The 15961-nt window shown below is 42.9% G+C and overlaps 1 protein-coding gene across 1 annotated transcript in view; it reads right to left on the reverse strand.

Annotated features, from left to right (window-relative positions):
• Positions 1–3279: 3279 nt before the first annotated feature.
• Positions 3280–15961, reverse strand: part of LOC139275151 (mitochondrial intermediate peptidase-like) — a 306230-nt gene continuing 293548 nt past the window's right edge. Inside the window, exon 19 of the mRNA XM_070892217.1 lies at positions 3280–3561. Within this exon, the coding sequence (XP_070748318.1) occupies positions 3464–3561 (98 nt within the window). The 3' untranslated portion in view covers positions 3280–3463. The remainder of the gene's footprint in view (positions 3562–15961) is intronic.

Below are 15961 nucleotides of genomic sequence, written 5' to 3' on the forward strand. Positions count from 1 at the left end.
ATGTCCGAGGAGCAGTGCATAAGGCGGCTGAGGTTCCGCAAAGAGGTGGTGACGGAGCACCTCCTGCGGGAGAGCAGTGTGCCACGACTGTTCCAGCCATCGCATGAAGGCCTTGGCTGGCTACTTGGCGACAAAGGATATGGTGTGGACCCCTGGTTGATGACACCCCTCTGCAGTCCCACCACCCCTGCCGAGCAGCGCTACAATAGCAGCCATATCGCAACCAGGACTATTACAGAGCAAACTATTGGGGTCCTGAAGCAGTGTTTCCACTGCCTTACTGCTCGGTTGCTGACTTGGAGCTACAGCCACACATGATGGCCTAGCAGGAGGTCCCCGACCAGCTCAGGCCCTGGAAGGCCCGGCTGCAGGCTGCATCACCTCAGCACTCTGTTGTAGATGGGTTGCAGAGAGCGGCAGGTGCAAAGGTGGAATGATGTCATCCTGATAGACATCACGTTCCAACTGGCCTGATAAGTTGCTATTCCCCCGGGGCAGAGCCTTATCAGCTGCAGCAATCTGGGTGAGCACAGATTGCTGCCCTGGTTCGGCGAAGTTAGGTCCCCGTTGAACTGATGGGGCCCCAAACAGGATGACAGGGGTTAGTGTGTCCGTTGCATCAAGTTGCCTCTGCATTAAGACTGACTGCGACTGCAGCACAATACAGAGCTGATTTGATGTCACCACGCACTGATGACATTACAGTATGCAGGCCTACAATAGCATCGGCCTGGTGCTCAATGGCCACTGCGATGTCAGCCATAGCCCGTGCCACCATGTCTGGGACCTCATGGTCACTGGTTGCATCCAACATCCGTTGGTATCTACTAAGGATGGGCTCAGTGAGCTGCTGAGAGGCATGAGCAATAATTGAGACGTACTCCTCCATCCTCACAGCTAGTGCATCGAGACTCTCGGGCACCTTTGCTAGAGCATCCAGCAGATCGCTGTGCAACTGCAGGGATTGCTTGCGACAATCTCGCGGTCCGGCTCATCATCAGAGTGCTGCTGAGCATCATTCAGGCGCACACTCACCCTCCGGGGAGCTCGCCCCCAGGCTTCCCTTCCCCCGTGGCGTTGCTACAGGCCACTGGGTCCCGGAGCATCACTCACCTCCACATCCCTGAGCACCCCTTCGTCTACAAAGTTACTGGCTCTGCTTTCAGATGCCAGTGGCTCCTGTTTTACATCGAACGAGGTGTCCTCCTTCTCAGCAGCATCTCCATCGGTGGAAACCTCACGTGAAGACCCCGGTGTGTCTGGTTGATCATCTGAAAGCACAAATACATAGAATACTGCTTACCTGCAGGGGAATGGGCCAGGAGTGGGAAAGGCATTTGAGAATGGCAGTCGCATGGAAAGAGCTGAAGGATTGTGGGATTGTGGTATCAGGCCTAAGTGGCCTGCCAGAAGCTACAAAGGAACTCAACATACCGTCACTGTCCCGAGGGGATTCGGCCTCACCTATCAACTTGAACGACCATCATGGGGCCAAGATGCATTCCTCCAACGGAGTCATGTCCTGGAGGTCAGGGTCTCCTCCTCCAGTTCGCATCTGCTCCCTACGGTTGTGGGCAAGCTTCGCCTGTAAGATTAAAGAGAACATTTGAGTTAGAACCTTTCTATCAGTGTGTCTCAAGTGATTTACATAGTTTAGTAGATGTTACTGTATGAGAGTCTTCACAGCTCGATGTAACTTCCATTCGCTGCATGGACTTACTGTGGTAATGCTTGAATTAGGGGGCCAGGAGCTAACAGTAATGGGGAGGCTACCTTCTTCGAGATGCATATGAAGACTGAGGACTTAACATGAGGGGTGGGTTTGCAGAACCGAATAGCAAGGTTAACAGCGCATGCAGGCCCTTGCAGTGGGTGAGGCTTCAAATGGGAACCTTGCATCAGGCCTCACCCACATAGAGCATGGATTCCGAAACATTACATTGAGCAGAGAAGTGCATATTGAGCTCAGAGCATAGCATGTTGAAGTTTAAAATTAAAGATACTCACCCTCACCAGCCGTGTCATGTCGTTCCACTTTTTCGGCAGAGTGGCAGTCCTGGCCACCGTGTCATTTGCAGACACTTGTTCTGCGATTTCTCTCCATAGCCATCTATAAGTTTGTGGTTGTGGTCTCCTCCCAGCCTCTGTTCTCAGCAACTTTGCCGCCTCTCCATGACATCAAGGAGTGCATCCACGGCAGCATCTGAGAACCAATGGGCATACTGACAAGCTCCTCCTGCTAGGTCTGCCATCCTCACCGTCTGAGTGAGTGCGTAGAAAGCGAATATAACCACGAGGCATTGAGGTGCCCAATCAACACCTCAATGGAATCTAGGTGACGTCACTATGTCTGTGGCGCAGCTCCAAATACTTTCCCGCACCCGGATGTTGAGGCCCCACATAACGGCCCACTTATCGCCGCTTACCGCCTCCAGGTAAGTGTGCAATGCCATGACTTAACACTGCAATCCACTTTTCAGGCGGCAAAACTGAATTTCGCATTTCGGGTCCATGCCTAAGGCTAAAAGATCCTCTCAGCTGGTGACACCGCCTCAAAAACGGTGATACCCAATTGTAGCTGCTATACATCCAAGTTCAAAAGTTTAAAGTTTCCATATAATTAATTTTTAGATGCACTATGATGCTCATATGTTTATCAATAATTGTTAAATTGGACAACTTTTCAAAGCTGTAATTGTAAGTTGTAGAGAAAATGATTAGACAGAGTATTTTATACAATTTTTCTATTAGGGTGAAGTTAAAGATGTGGGATGCCCAAGCTCTCGTTCACTGTCCACTTCAGCCCATGAGCCTGGTAATATGGCCTATAGAGCCCAGGCAACTCAATTTTTATTAGTGCTCATATTTTCTGCTTGTTAGTCCGCCTGTTTACATTCATGGGCTTGAAGATTTGGAAGGGGCTATTTTAGCCTCATTGGTGGATAAATCCTAAATCAGAACATCTGTTAGCATCCAGTTTGATATATATGGGAACGTGACCTTGAGACTCCATAGTATTCACCTCACTGGCCCACAACAACAAAAACTTGGACACTCCTGTAGACGGTTTGTGCTGCACAAGAGGTCATGCCATGTTCAGCAGCATTAAAGTAAACAATGAATATAACTGGAACAAATTGATCCCAGCATATATCGATAAGAGCAGGTAAGCTAAGTTTAATCACAAAAGCTAATTCCTGCTTCAAAAAACTAAATTCAGCCAAATTAAAAACACTCTTTAACCTTTTACTGCTGACAAATTGATAAACAGGCATTCCAAAAAGTAACACAGACTTTAATGAAAATGAAAATAATTAAATTAGGTTCCAATCAATACAAAACATGTTAATGGCATTGAAATTATGTTTATAAATCCCAATATATACACACACAAACGTATAAACTCTTCACTGTTATTCCATGGATACTGATGTAATTCAAACATCCTGCAGACTTTTAAAAATTACTCGGAGTCCATAAAGAATGTTTCAAAGTTTAAATCCAGGTCTGACACCAAAGCATCTACAAAGTCATCCATTGAAGGTTTCTTCTGAAGCATATCTGCAAATAAAAGATTATGATTACAGATTTTCTCAAACTTTGTTCACAATACCTATTAAAATAATCTCTAATATAAATAATTTCCTTTCAAGATCAACTTCAGTTGTACTGCTTTCTATTTGTCAAGTGCAATTTAATCCCTGATTAATCACATTTCTGTTAGCATTAAACTTTTGTCCCTTTTGGCACAGCTTGCATGGTTCCTTTGACATTACCAGGATCTGGTTATATGGAATAAAGAATGACTAACCGAATTACTGTATTTAAATCTGAAATTAGAATAATGGAACTTACTTAAGATCTGAGAAGAACAAATTCTACTGATGATCAAAAATGTTCTGACTATAAAACTCATATCACCGTGCAGGTAAGTGACAAAAAATTCTGTATACATTTTGTTCAGTATAAAATGGAAGAGTACTGTGAATATAAAGTATTTTCCCTAGACTTATCTTTAAACACACCACTTCTTTAAATCTCATTCTTTTTGTCAGCAAACCCTTTTCACAAGTGCTAAGAAGGCAATGTAAACAAGCCCTGTCCAAATGTGTATCTAGTTTTTTTCACATGCTGAAAGGTCAATATGGTCAGGTCATTCTGATACACTATTGGTACCTCATTCCGTACAGTTTGTATTAAGTGAACCATTAAACAGGAAATATCCATGACAGATTTATCACACACTAAGATAGGACAAACAGTTTCATTTTGTGCTGTTCATTATCCACTTTATATGAAACATAATAGCAACCAATTAGAAAGCATGTCAAATACTTATTATCAGCAGCTAAGTCCACCATTGTTTACTTTAAAAGCTTTCAGAGAATTTACATTTATAATATGAAACCTTCACTTGCCAAGATGTTTATAGTGCTTTTGATTAATATATTGCCTAATTACATAAACACTGCAGTACTTTTGTGAAACAGAAATATTTAACTATATTTTTCACCCCAATCATTATGGTCAAAAAAAAGTTTTCAAACATAAATAAATGGATGATGGTTTTAAAAAGGTGCAAGGCTTTGGCTTTTTAATGTTTGATGTTTGCTACAATGGTAAAGGGTTAATTTTAGAGGTATCAACTGCCTGAAGAAAATGTGTTCAACTTCAGTTTGGGAGGGAGAAGAGCAACATATAATTTGTGTTAGAGAATACCAAACACTTCTTCAGGAATGATGTTCCTTTCAACTAATCAGTTTTTAATTTTTCTATTGATTCCAGGTTTTTGTGCTCATCAAGATTATATACCTCAGTGTTGCCAAATGGAACACTTTCCATTTGAGCACCTATAGACAGAACTTCCTGTTCAAGTGCTTGGGATTATTGGATCTCCTGGGTGCAGTGAACACAGGAAAGCAGGCAGGAAGGAGCATAAGTGCCAGATAATGACCATCTTCAACAAGAGAGTCTAACTGCCTCCCTTCCACTGGCATTACCATCGTCAAATTCCCCACTGTCAATTTCCTGGGGGTCATCGTTGACCAGAAATTTATTTGGACCAGCCACATAAATACTGTGGCTACAAGAGCAGGTCAGAAGCTGGGTGTTCTGTGGCAAGTGACTCACCTCCTGTCTCCCCAAAGCCTTTCCACCACATACAAGCTATAGGTCAGGAGTATAATGGAATACTCTCCACTTGCCTGGATGAGTACAGTTCCAACAAATCTCAAGAAGCTTGACGCTATCCAGAACAAAGCAGTCCGCTTGATCGGCACCCCATCCATCGCCTTAAACATTCACTCCCTCCACCACCGGCGCACTGTGGCTGCATATTTTTTTTCACCCCAATCATTATGGTCAAAAACAAAGTTTTCAAACATAAATGGATGATGGTTTTAGCTTTTTAAACATTCAGTTGAAATCAGGCAAAGGATTAATTTTAGAGGTATCAACTGCCTGAAAGATGCACTGCAGCAACTTGCCAAGGTTCCTTCGACAGCATCCCAAACAAGTGACCTTTACCACTTAAAAGGACATGGGCAGCAAGTGCAAGGGAACACCATCACCTCGTAAGCTCTCCTCCAAGAAACACACCATCCTGACTTGGAAATATATCACTGTTTCTTCATCGTCATTGGGTCAAAATGCTGGAACTCCCTACCTAACAGCACTGTGAGAGTACCTTCAACACATGGACTGCAATGGCTCAAGAAGGCGGCTCAACACCATCTTCTCAAGGGCAATAGGGATGGGTAATAAACGCGGGCCTTAACATCAATGCTCACATCCCATGAATGAATAAAAAAAAGTCCCTAACTATTTAAATGAATGGATGAAAAATTGGGTATGCTTCATTAGAATAGCCCAGTACATACACATACAGGTTAATGCAATTGGCTCGTTATAAGCGTTGGGCGGTGTATCGTCTTTTACAGAGACTAAGACCTTCCTCGGTAATGGAGTTCTGGGAGTAGTGAACTAAGTGCACACACTCACAGCCAGGCATTACCCCATGCCGATTTGTTTCTTTGCTTCACAGGAGGTAAGATTCTCTCCAAATTGAGTGCGCACTGCCCTGCGTTCGACTACGTCCCTTCTGTTGTGTATGGAGAGTCAGACTGAACACTATGAGCTCAAAGTAAAGTGTGACCGTAGTCTTTTATTGCAGGTCTCCAGAGTGCCTCTCCAACCTGTGAAGCCTTCTTAAATACCTGTGCTCTTAAGGGATTATGGGATCCCTTGGGACTCCGGGGAATGAGCCCTCTGGTGGCTGTACAGAGTAAATACGCGTCCACATATATAACACCTTCGGAACTGATTACTCTGTTCATCTCAATTGTGGTTGTAATTTACCAAAATTCCCTGGATTCTGGGGAGGAATCTGCAAATGTGACCCCCCTATTTAAAAAAGGAAGCAGACAAAAAGCAGGAAACTATAGACCAGTTAGCTTGATATCTGTGGTTGGGAAAATGTTGGAGTCCATTATTAAAGAAGCAGTAGCAGGATATTTGGAAAAGCAAAATTCGGTCAGGCAGAGCATAGATTTATGAAGGGGAAATGTTTGACAAATTTGCTGAAATTCTTTGAGGATGTAACAAACAGGATGGATAAAGGGAAACCAGTGGATATGGTGTATTTGGACTTCCAGAAGGCATCTGACAAGGTGCCACATAAAAGGTTACTGCACAAGATAAAAGTTCACGGGGTTGGGGGTAATATATTAGCATGGATAGAGGATTGGCTAACTAACAGAAAACAGAGAAACAGAACCTTGGCAACCAGTAACTAGTGGGGTGCCGCAGGGATCAGTGCTGGGACCCCATACAATCTATATTAACGACTTGGAAGAAGGGACTGAGTGTAACGTAGCCAAGTTTGCTGACGATACAAAGATGGGAGCAAAAGCAATGTATGAGGAGGACACAGAAAATCTGCAAAAGGACATAGACAGGCTAAGTGAGTGGGCAAAAATTTGGCAGATGGAGTATAATGTTGGAAAGTGCGAGGTCATGCACTTTGGCAGAAAAAAGTCAAAGAGCAAGTTATTATTTAAATGGAGAAAGATTGCAAAGTGCTGCAGTACAGCAGGACCTGGGGTTACTTGTGCATGAAGCACAAAAGGATAGTATGCAGGTACAGCAAGTGATCAGGAAGGCCAATGGAATCTTGACCTTTATTGCAATGGGGATGGAGTATAAAAGCAGGGAAGTCTTGTTACAGCTATACAGGGTATTGGTGAGGCCACACCTGGAATACTGCGTGCAGTTTTGGTTTCCATATTTACAAAAGGATATACTTGCTTTGGAGGCAGTTCAGAGAAGGTTCACTCGGTTGATTCCGGAGATGAGGGGGTTGACTTATGAGGAAAGGTTGAGTATGTTGGGCCTCTACTCATTGGAATTCAGAAGAATGAGAGGTGATCTTGTCGAAACGTGTAAGATTATGAGGGGGCTTCATAAGGTGGATGCAGAGAGGATGTTTCCACTGATGGGGGAGACTAGAACTAGAGGGCATGATCTTAGAATAAGGGGCTGCCCATTTAAAACTGAGATGAGGAGAAATTTCTTCTCTCAGAGGGTTGTAATCTGTGGAATTTGTTGCCTCAGAGAGCTATGGAAGCTGGGACATTGAATAAATTTAAGACAGAAATAGACAGTTTCTTAAATGATAAGGGGATAAGGGGTTATGGGGAGCGGGCAGGGAGGTCAGATCAGCCATGATCTTATTGAATGGCGGAGCAGGCTCAAGGGGCCATATGGCCTATGCCTGTTCCTATTTCTTATGTTCTTATCTCCATCATTGGGGGAAACCGCCCCTCCTACCAGCTGGTGAGTGAAATCTACAACCCTGACGAAAGAAAGACCAAAGTGCAGGAATGTGATTGCAGGCAAATGACTAGCCTCCTGGCACCCTATCCTCTGTTTATTGGCTGAAGTAGAGATGATGCTGCATTAGTGGCTTACAAGGAGAGTTCCCTAACATGCCGGAAAGGAGGTGAACCCAAATTTCAGTCTACAGCTGCCCATTACAGTCACTGGATATGCCAGCATCATGCTACTTGATAGCAAGCTTTTGGGGTCAGCCGAAACGGAGGAGGACGCTCCATAATCCCTCGCGGTTAATATTGTCGAAGGCCTTTGTAAGGTCAAAGGCGGCCATGTACAAGGGTTGGTACTGTTCCCTGCATTTCTCTTGCAGTTGTCGCGCCGTAAAGATTATGTCCGTTGTGCCCCGTAGTGGACGGAATCCGCACCGTGACTCCGGGAGGAGCTCCTCAGCCACAGGGAGAAGACGGTTGAGGAGGATTCTAGCGATGACCTTCCCAGTGGCTGATAGCAGGGAGATTCCTCTGTAGTTGCCGCAGTCAGACTTGTCCCCTTTTGTAAAGCTGGTCACGATTACTGCATCTCTGAGATCTCCTGGCATGCTCTCCTCCTTCCAGATGAGAGAGATGAGGTCATGCATTCGTGCAAGGTGGGCAGAGGAAATGTTTCAAGGACACCCTCAAAGCTTCCTTGATAAAATGCAACATCCCCACTGGCACCTGGGAGTCCATGGCCAAAGACCGCTCTAAGTGGAGGAAGAGCATCCGGGAGGACACTGAGCACCTCGAGTCTTGTCGCCAAGAGCATGCAGAAAGCAAGCGCAGGCAGAAGAAGGAACGTGCGGCAAACCAGACTCCCCACCCACCCTTTCCTTCAACGACTGTCTGTCCCACCTGTGACAAGAGATTGTAATTCCCGTATTGGACGGTTCAATCACCTAAGAACTCACTTTTAGAGTGGAAGCAAGCCTTCCTCGATTTCGAGGGACTGCCTATGATGATGACTTGATAGCAGCAAATGTCTTTGCAGCAGACAGCATGGTTCTCTGCTGACTTAGAACCTGTGAAGGCCGCATAATTGTTGCCAGATAATTTTGCTGGAACCTGCAAATATGGATAATGGCATCTTGGCGAATACAGCCAGTCAGGTTAAATTGGCTGTTGATCATGCAGGAAACATCCAGCATTACATGAACTTACATACTTTAAGAGTACTACCAGATCTGCTGGCGAAGTTTATTTGGAAAAAGGAGCCCCCGCATGTACCAGTCATCTGCAGTTACCTTCACACGCGGATGGGCAGGTGCAAAGTACCCTTCATGCAGCCTGGCCTGACTGCTATCACCCATTGGTCCTCCTCTTCCAAACACCTGGGGGGCAATTTTGGGCCTCAAAAACGGGTGGGTTGGGTTCGGGTCAGATGTTGGAACTCCACAGATCTATGCTGCTGGGTTTCCTATCCGAAACTTCATCCTGCGCTCGCCACCCCCACTCTCCCCGCTCCCACTCCTCCTATGTAACCAACCCCTATTAATATCCAGGCCCCAGGTAGGGAGTTCCACTGAACACATGACTGTCAGTAATGGTGCAGGGGGAGTAAGGGAAGAGACAAAGAGATCTGGCACAAAAGCTCTTGGCGACCACAAGAAACAGTTGAAAAAAAAGTGAAGTAAATGGCATTAACGCACAGAATCAACTTATTTACTTTCCTCTTGGAATCAAGTTTATCAGTAGCAGAATCCCTTGCGAACCTGAAGGCCCATTTTAGATCCATGCCATTTCCCACATTACACCAGTAACTATACTCCAAAAGTACTCCATTAGCTCATTTGGCTGTAAAGCGCTTTGAGATGTTCGGTGGTCATGAAAGGCGCTATATAAATGTAATTCTTTCTTTCTTTTTCTTTCACTTAAAATTGATGCCTTACACACCAAAATGCTAGGAAATGGTGTGCCCAAAATTAATTTTTAATTTAAATTTCACACTGTTTGATTCCATAGCCAACATTTCCCACCCATTGCAAATTGCAAATGATATAAAGTGAGCAGATATGGCAGACTCTGCCCATATTTCCAAGTAAGTCTGCCAGATTTACACTTGTAAATCAAGCAAACCAGATTGGAAAATCCACAGTTGAATGCCTGATGTCTTTCCCTATGACCAATATCCTCGCTTTGATGGCCATACAATTTATAAGTTATATAAGCACATTGGAATATTTGACTATGTTAAAGGCACTATATAAATGCAAGTTGTTTTTGTACATGTTTACCAAACACATCACCAAACTTCAATTGCAAATTCCACCCATGACTATTCAGGCTCATTCATTTTAGCTTAATCCATAATGTCAATACTCTGAATAGTTAACACTATGTATTCAAATGTAAATGAATCCATTGTTTGGATGTGTCTGACCAGAATCCTTCATGCCTCCATAAGGAAAACTAGTGCCATTTCATAAGAACAAAGGTTTATAATAATATGGTTTTCCAGTGGTCGGCCTTTGAAGTGAACAGTTTGCATTTGTAAACTTGCCAGTATAAGAATACTGAGTTTCCTTTTCTCCAACCACAACAGCGCACCTCAAACACAGCAGGGAAGTCTTTCAAGTTATTGTGGGAGTTCGTTAGCAATTATACAGCTCCACAAGTGAAACAATTTCCACAAAGTGTTATTTCAACCAGACACCATGGCTTTTTTCAGATGTTTCTTTTTTAAATGAATTATAAAGACAGCTTTTGCGGTAACTGATGCAACATAGCAATTACACAAATTGGGACTACTGCGTCTCATTTTGAATTGCATCTTTATTAGATCAGAGTCTAGGTTCTCATAGCAAGATGGGCTCGCCTTTGCCTGGAGCTACTGTGCAGCTAATGTTCTCCTCTTTGAAGTGCAGCACACTCAGCCCAATTAAATAGTGAGCCATTTACATTTAAACTTGCTGCAGATTCAACAGTTCACCATTTATATGAGAAAACAGATATAATAATTTGGATCAACTGATAAAAGCACAGTAAATATATATGTGTTGGCTCTTGCAACACTGAACTGGATGTAAAGCACATTTTCAATACCAGTAATTGTAGTTAACATGGAAAACAGTAGATAACTATCTTTGCATGAATTCAGTTCAGACATCGTAAATCAGTGATTAAAGTAGAATTTTTTTTTAAATGAGGGTACTCCGTCTTTTTTTTGTACTGTATGGGTCCAGAAGCATAGATCTTTTTGTAACCTTCAATTTAGGTCTTTACCACTGTCTCTGTTCTTTATTGTGAATTTCTGGAGTGCTGCAAGAGGCTCAAGTATCTCTCGCTGCTTGTATGGCTACAGCGTAAATTTAAAACCTTGTTTTAAAATACCAAATAGGAGACTAGATAAACCTAAAATTACCAATTTGTCACTCGGGAAATATTAAAAATACAATCTATTATTGTTGTAGAGAGTCGAAAGATATATATAGACTTAGGCATTAGGCACCTGCTGGATATTTAGAACTCACATAAGCTTAAGTGGCCACACATAAAATGGCTGCCCAGGCATGATGGGAAATCAGGTAGTCAAGCTGTGAACTGTTGAATGTTCAATGACCGAGCAATAACCCTGTGAGGCCCACTATAGGAATGCCTTGGATGCAGGATAAGAATAATGAGGAGAGAACCCATCTCCCATATTCAAGGCCATAAACCAATTAATTCCCCAGGAAGAAAGAGATAAGAGAACCCATCTCCTGTAAACAAGGTTAGAAACCAATTATTTCTCCAAGAAGAAAGAACTAGTGAGAGAACCTATATCAATCAGCCCAAGCTGACAAAAGACGAACACATGGTTCCTGAGACATAAGGGGAATTCTATTGGGTTAAAATAACCTATATGTAATCTATAATCATTGTGATTGGCTTGTGTCCAGCCGTGATGGGCTGTGTAGCTGTAGTAAACTGTTTTGTAACTGTTGTGAAACATATAAAGGTGCATGTAATCCTTTGTTCTGTGAAGAGAAACCTGGATACGGTCCTGAGTTTTTTCTTCCCGCTGAGCGTAATAAAAGCTGCTTCAGCATTGGAACCGACCCTGAGTGTTGAGTGATTCTTCTAAGAAAACACTAACGCTAACAATGGCGTAGTCGGCAGGATTTCCCGGAGTCGCTGGACGCCCTTGGAAAAAACCCGGGTGAGTATAAAAAACAATTTTTAAGTATAAAGGGTGCGGAAGGTGGAAGCTGGTTGATCGACATGAGGAGACGGTCTAATATCTCAAACGCCTAGCCTGAGCCTGAATTAAGAGAACTTTTGTCCCACGTGACGGCCAGGAACCAAGTAGGCGTAGGGAACACACTTAGACCGTGGGATCGTGATACCGAGAGACATCTTCCGGACCCAGTAGTGAAATTTGAAATACCCCGGGGTAGAACCAAGCGGTGTACAGCGGCTAACGGAATCCAAACCTGTGAACAGGGTCGGACCAACGGGCTGAGCGGTGGTAGGTAGTCGTTAAGGATACGTAGAGCACTGCGGGAATTGCTTAAACGCGTTTTTAAGAATTGTATAAGTTTGTGTAACAGCAGAACTTGTGACCTGACAGTAGCCAAGAGACAGTTTACTACAAGTCGCGCTAGAAAGAAAGCGGACCTCTGAGAGTAGATTCCTAACGATACCAGTCCTACCCAGGAATGGCCATGAAAACAAGTAAACTCGAGTGGGGACCAGAAGGGTCGCTTACCCGCCACCTGGCGGAAAAACAAAAGAAGCTTATTGAAAATATGATTAAAGCAGGGTGGAATCCTCAGGAATTAGTTATGTGAGGAATTATTTAGATAAAACTACGAATTCCCTGAAAGGTCATGGATCCAAAAATAGAGCCGGCCAAAACAAGAAGAGAGACTGTTGTAAATCGTTGAGTGAGAAGTGTCTGTGTGATTTTTGACTGCAGAATGAATTTTTTTATGTTTTCATGTTCCGAAAGCCTGGTTGGAAGAGGAATGCAAGTGTCTGTTTATTTTAGAAACAGAGTGAAAGTCTTTTTTTAAACCCTTTGTAATGTTGTCCTGTATGTGGGAAGTTTTAAGACATTTAAGTTAGAAACGCAGGTGTGGATTTATTCGGATGATAAGTTACGGAGCTAGGAAAATAAACAAATAAAGAATAGGTTTGTTGAGCAAAATATTTATTTGACATGCTCACTTACTTGCCGAAAGAAAACATGCAATGATTGATTGGGTTGAAAGACATAAATTTGGTCTCGGAATGAGATAAAGAATGCTTAAAAAAAAAGAGAGCTTCTAAAAAAAAAAAGTTTTAAATAAAGATTGAAATTACAAAGTTTGAATTGGGATTTTGAGATATTCAGAGAAGGCACAGGAAATACTGAGGTGGATTTAAAAAAAAAGAAAAAGATTAAATTAAATCTGATCAGGTCAAACTCCTGGGCAAGTGGCGAGCTATCTGCGAAGGTGTAAAAGGAACTTTTGGAAAATGTTAAAAAATAGCAAGCTTTAGTAACGACTTTGAAACTGGAGCATTTTGAGATAACGAAAGGCAGCACTCAAAAGCTGGACTCCATTCCAGTTATGGAGAAAAAGAAAAAGATAAAGACGCCACTTTGAAAGTAAACAAATGATTTTAAATTAACAACTTTATGGAGTTACGAACCCTCCGTGTAAAATACAAAACCTAATTTGAAGAAAGAAAAAAAAAAAGATGTAACAGACTAAATGGAAAAAGACATAACTTACTAAATACTAGTTGATGTTTGCTTTGAAAAAGATATTGGTTTAATTAGAAGAGAAAAAAAAATTGGAATAAGTAAAAAAAAACACTCTACATGGATTCGAATTTTCAATTATGAAAAAGTTTCAATGCAGTTTGAAAAGATTTCCAAAATGTCCCGAACAGTCTAAACAAGCAGGAGGGTTTTGAAGATAACGAGGAGAAAGAGAGAAATAAAAAAAAAACAGAATTGAATTTCAGTAAACAAAATTGCTATTGTATGTGTGGTCTTGTTTTAAAACAATTAAAAAAAAAAAATTCTTTGGCAAGTACTTGAATTAGAAGTTAAGAAAACATTGGAGTTTACTCTAATGATTTATGCTGTTTAACGGATTCCTAATTTCGAAGCCAGTTTTGAAGGCACAAAGACTTTTTTTTTCAGATGATTACGTGAAGTCACGTAATGACATCAGGTCTTCTTACAAACCTGGAAAGGAGTTAACCCTTTCCATTGACAGCCGTTTTATACTGAACATTATTAATTTGGATTTCTTAATAGGAAAAAAAAAGACTCACCTAACAGAGGAAACAAAAATAAAAACAGAACTAGCTTATGTAATAATACTTGCCTGATACAATAAAGAAATAGATATTCAATAAAACAAATTGAAGAGTTAAAAGCTAAGATAAACAGGCTGGAAGAGATAACAGGACTAGACGGATAGTGCAGTGCGCAGCCATAGCACCATCACCTCTGGCAATAGAGCCAATGTACCCCACGGTGGGTAGGTGTAGTCCACAAACCCAACCTAACGGTAAAGCAGACAGCGATGTTTGGAGGAATAGCTTTGGCCTTGGTCATAGGAGTTTGGGTAATATTTAAGTGGGTAAAGACACGGGCGCACGCCCTACAGATTCAGCTCGAAATGGTTCGATTATAACCTTGTCCTTCTGATTTTGCAGGGTGACAGGGACACTCGTAGAGCAAAAAACTTAACCCCTGGTGACGACCAGGCCATCTGTTTAAAATTACAGATAATACTTACCGGAATGGGAATACGAACGGCGCTACTCGTAATCTGGATAGCCCTGCGACATGCACGTACCCTGGGCAACACCGACGGACAGCAGAGCACGCTGGAAATAAACAACTATATGAACTATGGAGTCTTGTTTAATTTAACGGCCGGAATGTGCATCCCAGCAGCCAAGGACTGGAGCAAGGACAGGACTTATTTTAATGCATGGTTACAAGTGAATCCTAATAAGAATCCTAATAAGAATAAGAGTATGTGTACAGTGCTCCACGGGTATAAGGAGCAGATGCATTAAACGGAGGGATGTCAAAGGGCCTGATGAATGTACTTTCGGCATAATTTGCGCGCCTCCGGGACAATCCCAGCAATCAGTCATCCGCAAGAAGGGAATGGGGCTGTGTGGGTATTACGAGGAGGCGGGGGCGGCTGCAATATAATTGTATGTATGTTTCTCACCCCCTCCGACACCGCGCCCCATAAGAATCACTACATTGCCCGAAGAACTGCCTTGTCCCATAACTACTAAGGGACCAGAAAATGGGATTGCAATGTACAACGAAGGGGAATTATTGTATGATAATGTTAAACATGAAATTGTGCCTGTTCTGATCAATATTTCAGGCATCCAGATGCCGGAATATTGTACCGAACAGTCAAGGAAGATGTACAATGTATTAAGTAAAGTCGTAATGCAGCAGGCTGCCGATGCCATGGGTGCCAGTAAGTTCCGGGGACAGGGGTTAGCACCCAGGGTGAAGAGGGAAATAGTAAATGATGTTGCTACCGTTTTCAATACAGGAACCTCCGTAGTGAACTCGATAGACATACAAGGGCTAAATGAGAGGGTAGAACAGCTTAAAGGGGTGATGAAGGGGTTATTGGAGAGGGTGGAGCAAAACCAGGAAGACCAGGCCAACCTAGGAAAGGAGGGTGCCGAAATCCAGTTGGATGGCATCTCAGTCCTGGAAGCTCACGCTAAAACCATCAATCACCTCATTGATAGAGAACAAGAAGATACAATAAAGCAAAGACAGGGGCAACTCTGTCATGCTTATGGTCTGTGGATGGTGGGACAGATCCGCCACAACCTCGACCAGATCCAACGCGGGGAAGTACCCGATTGGATAGACAGTTCACATTTAGCTCAGTTGGCGAACCAAAGGGGGACACTGGATAATTGTACTCTGAAGGGACTGACCCGAGTATACCCCGCAATTCCAGATTGCCAGATGGGTAGGACGACCGGGATAGGGATAGTCCTGTTGATCCCTATAGCAACGCCGGACTCAGGGCCGTTCCCCTTATACCAACTAGAGAATATCGGAGTAATACGGGAAAATGTCTCCATACGCTACTACCTGACCACCACCTCTGCCGTTCGTC

Source organism: Pristiophorus japonicus, chromosome 10 (genome assembly GCF_044704955.1).
Source record: "Pristiophorus japonicus isolate sPriJap1 chromosome 10, sPriJap1.hap1, whole genome shotgun sequence".
Lineage (NCBI taxonomy): Eukaryota > Metazoa > Chordata > Chondrichthyes > Pristiophoridae > Pristiophorus > Pristiophorus japonicus.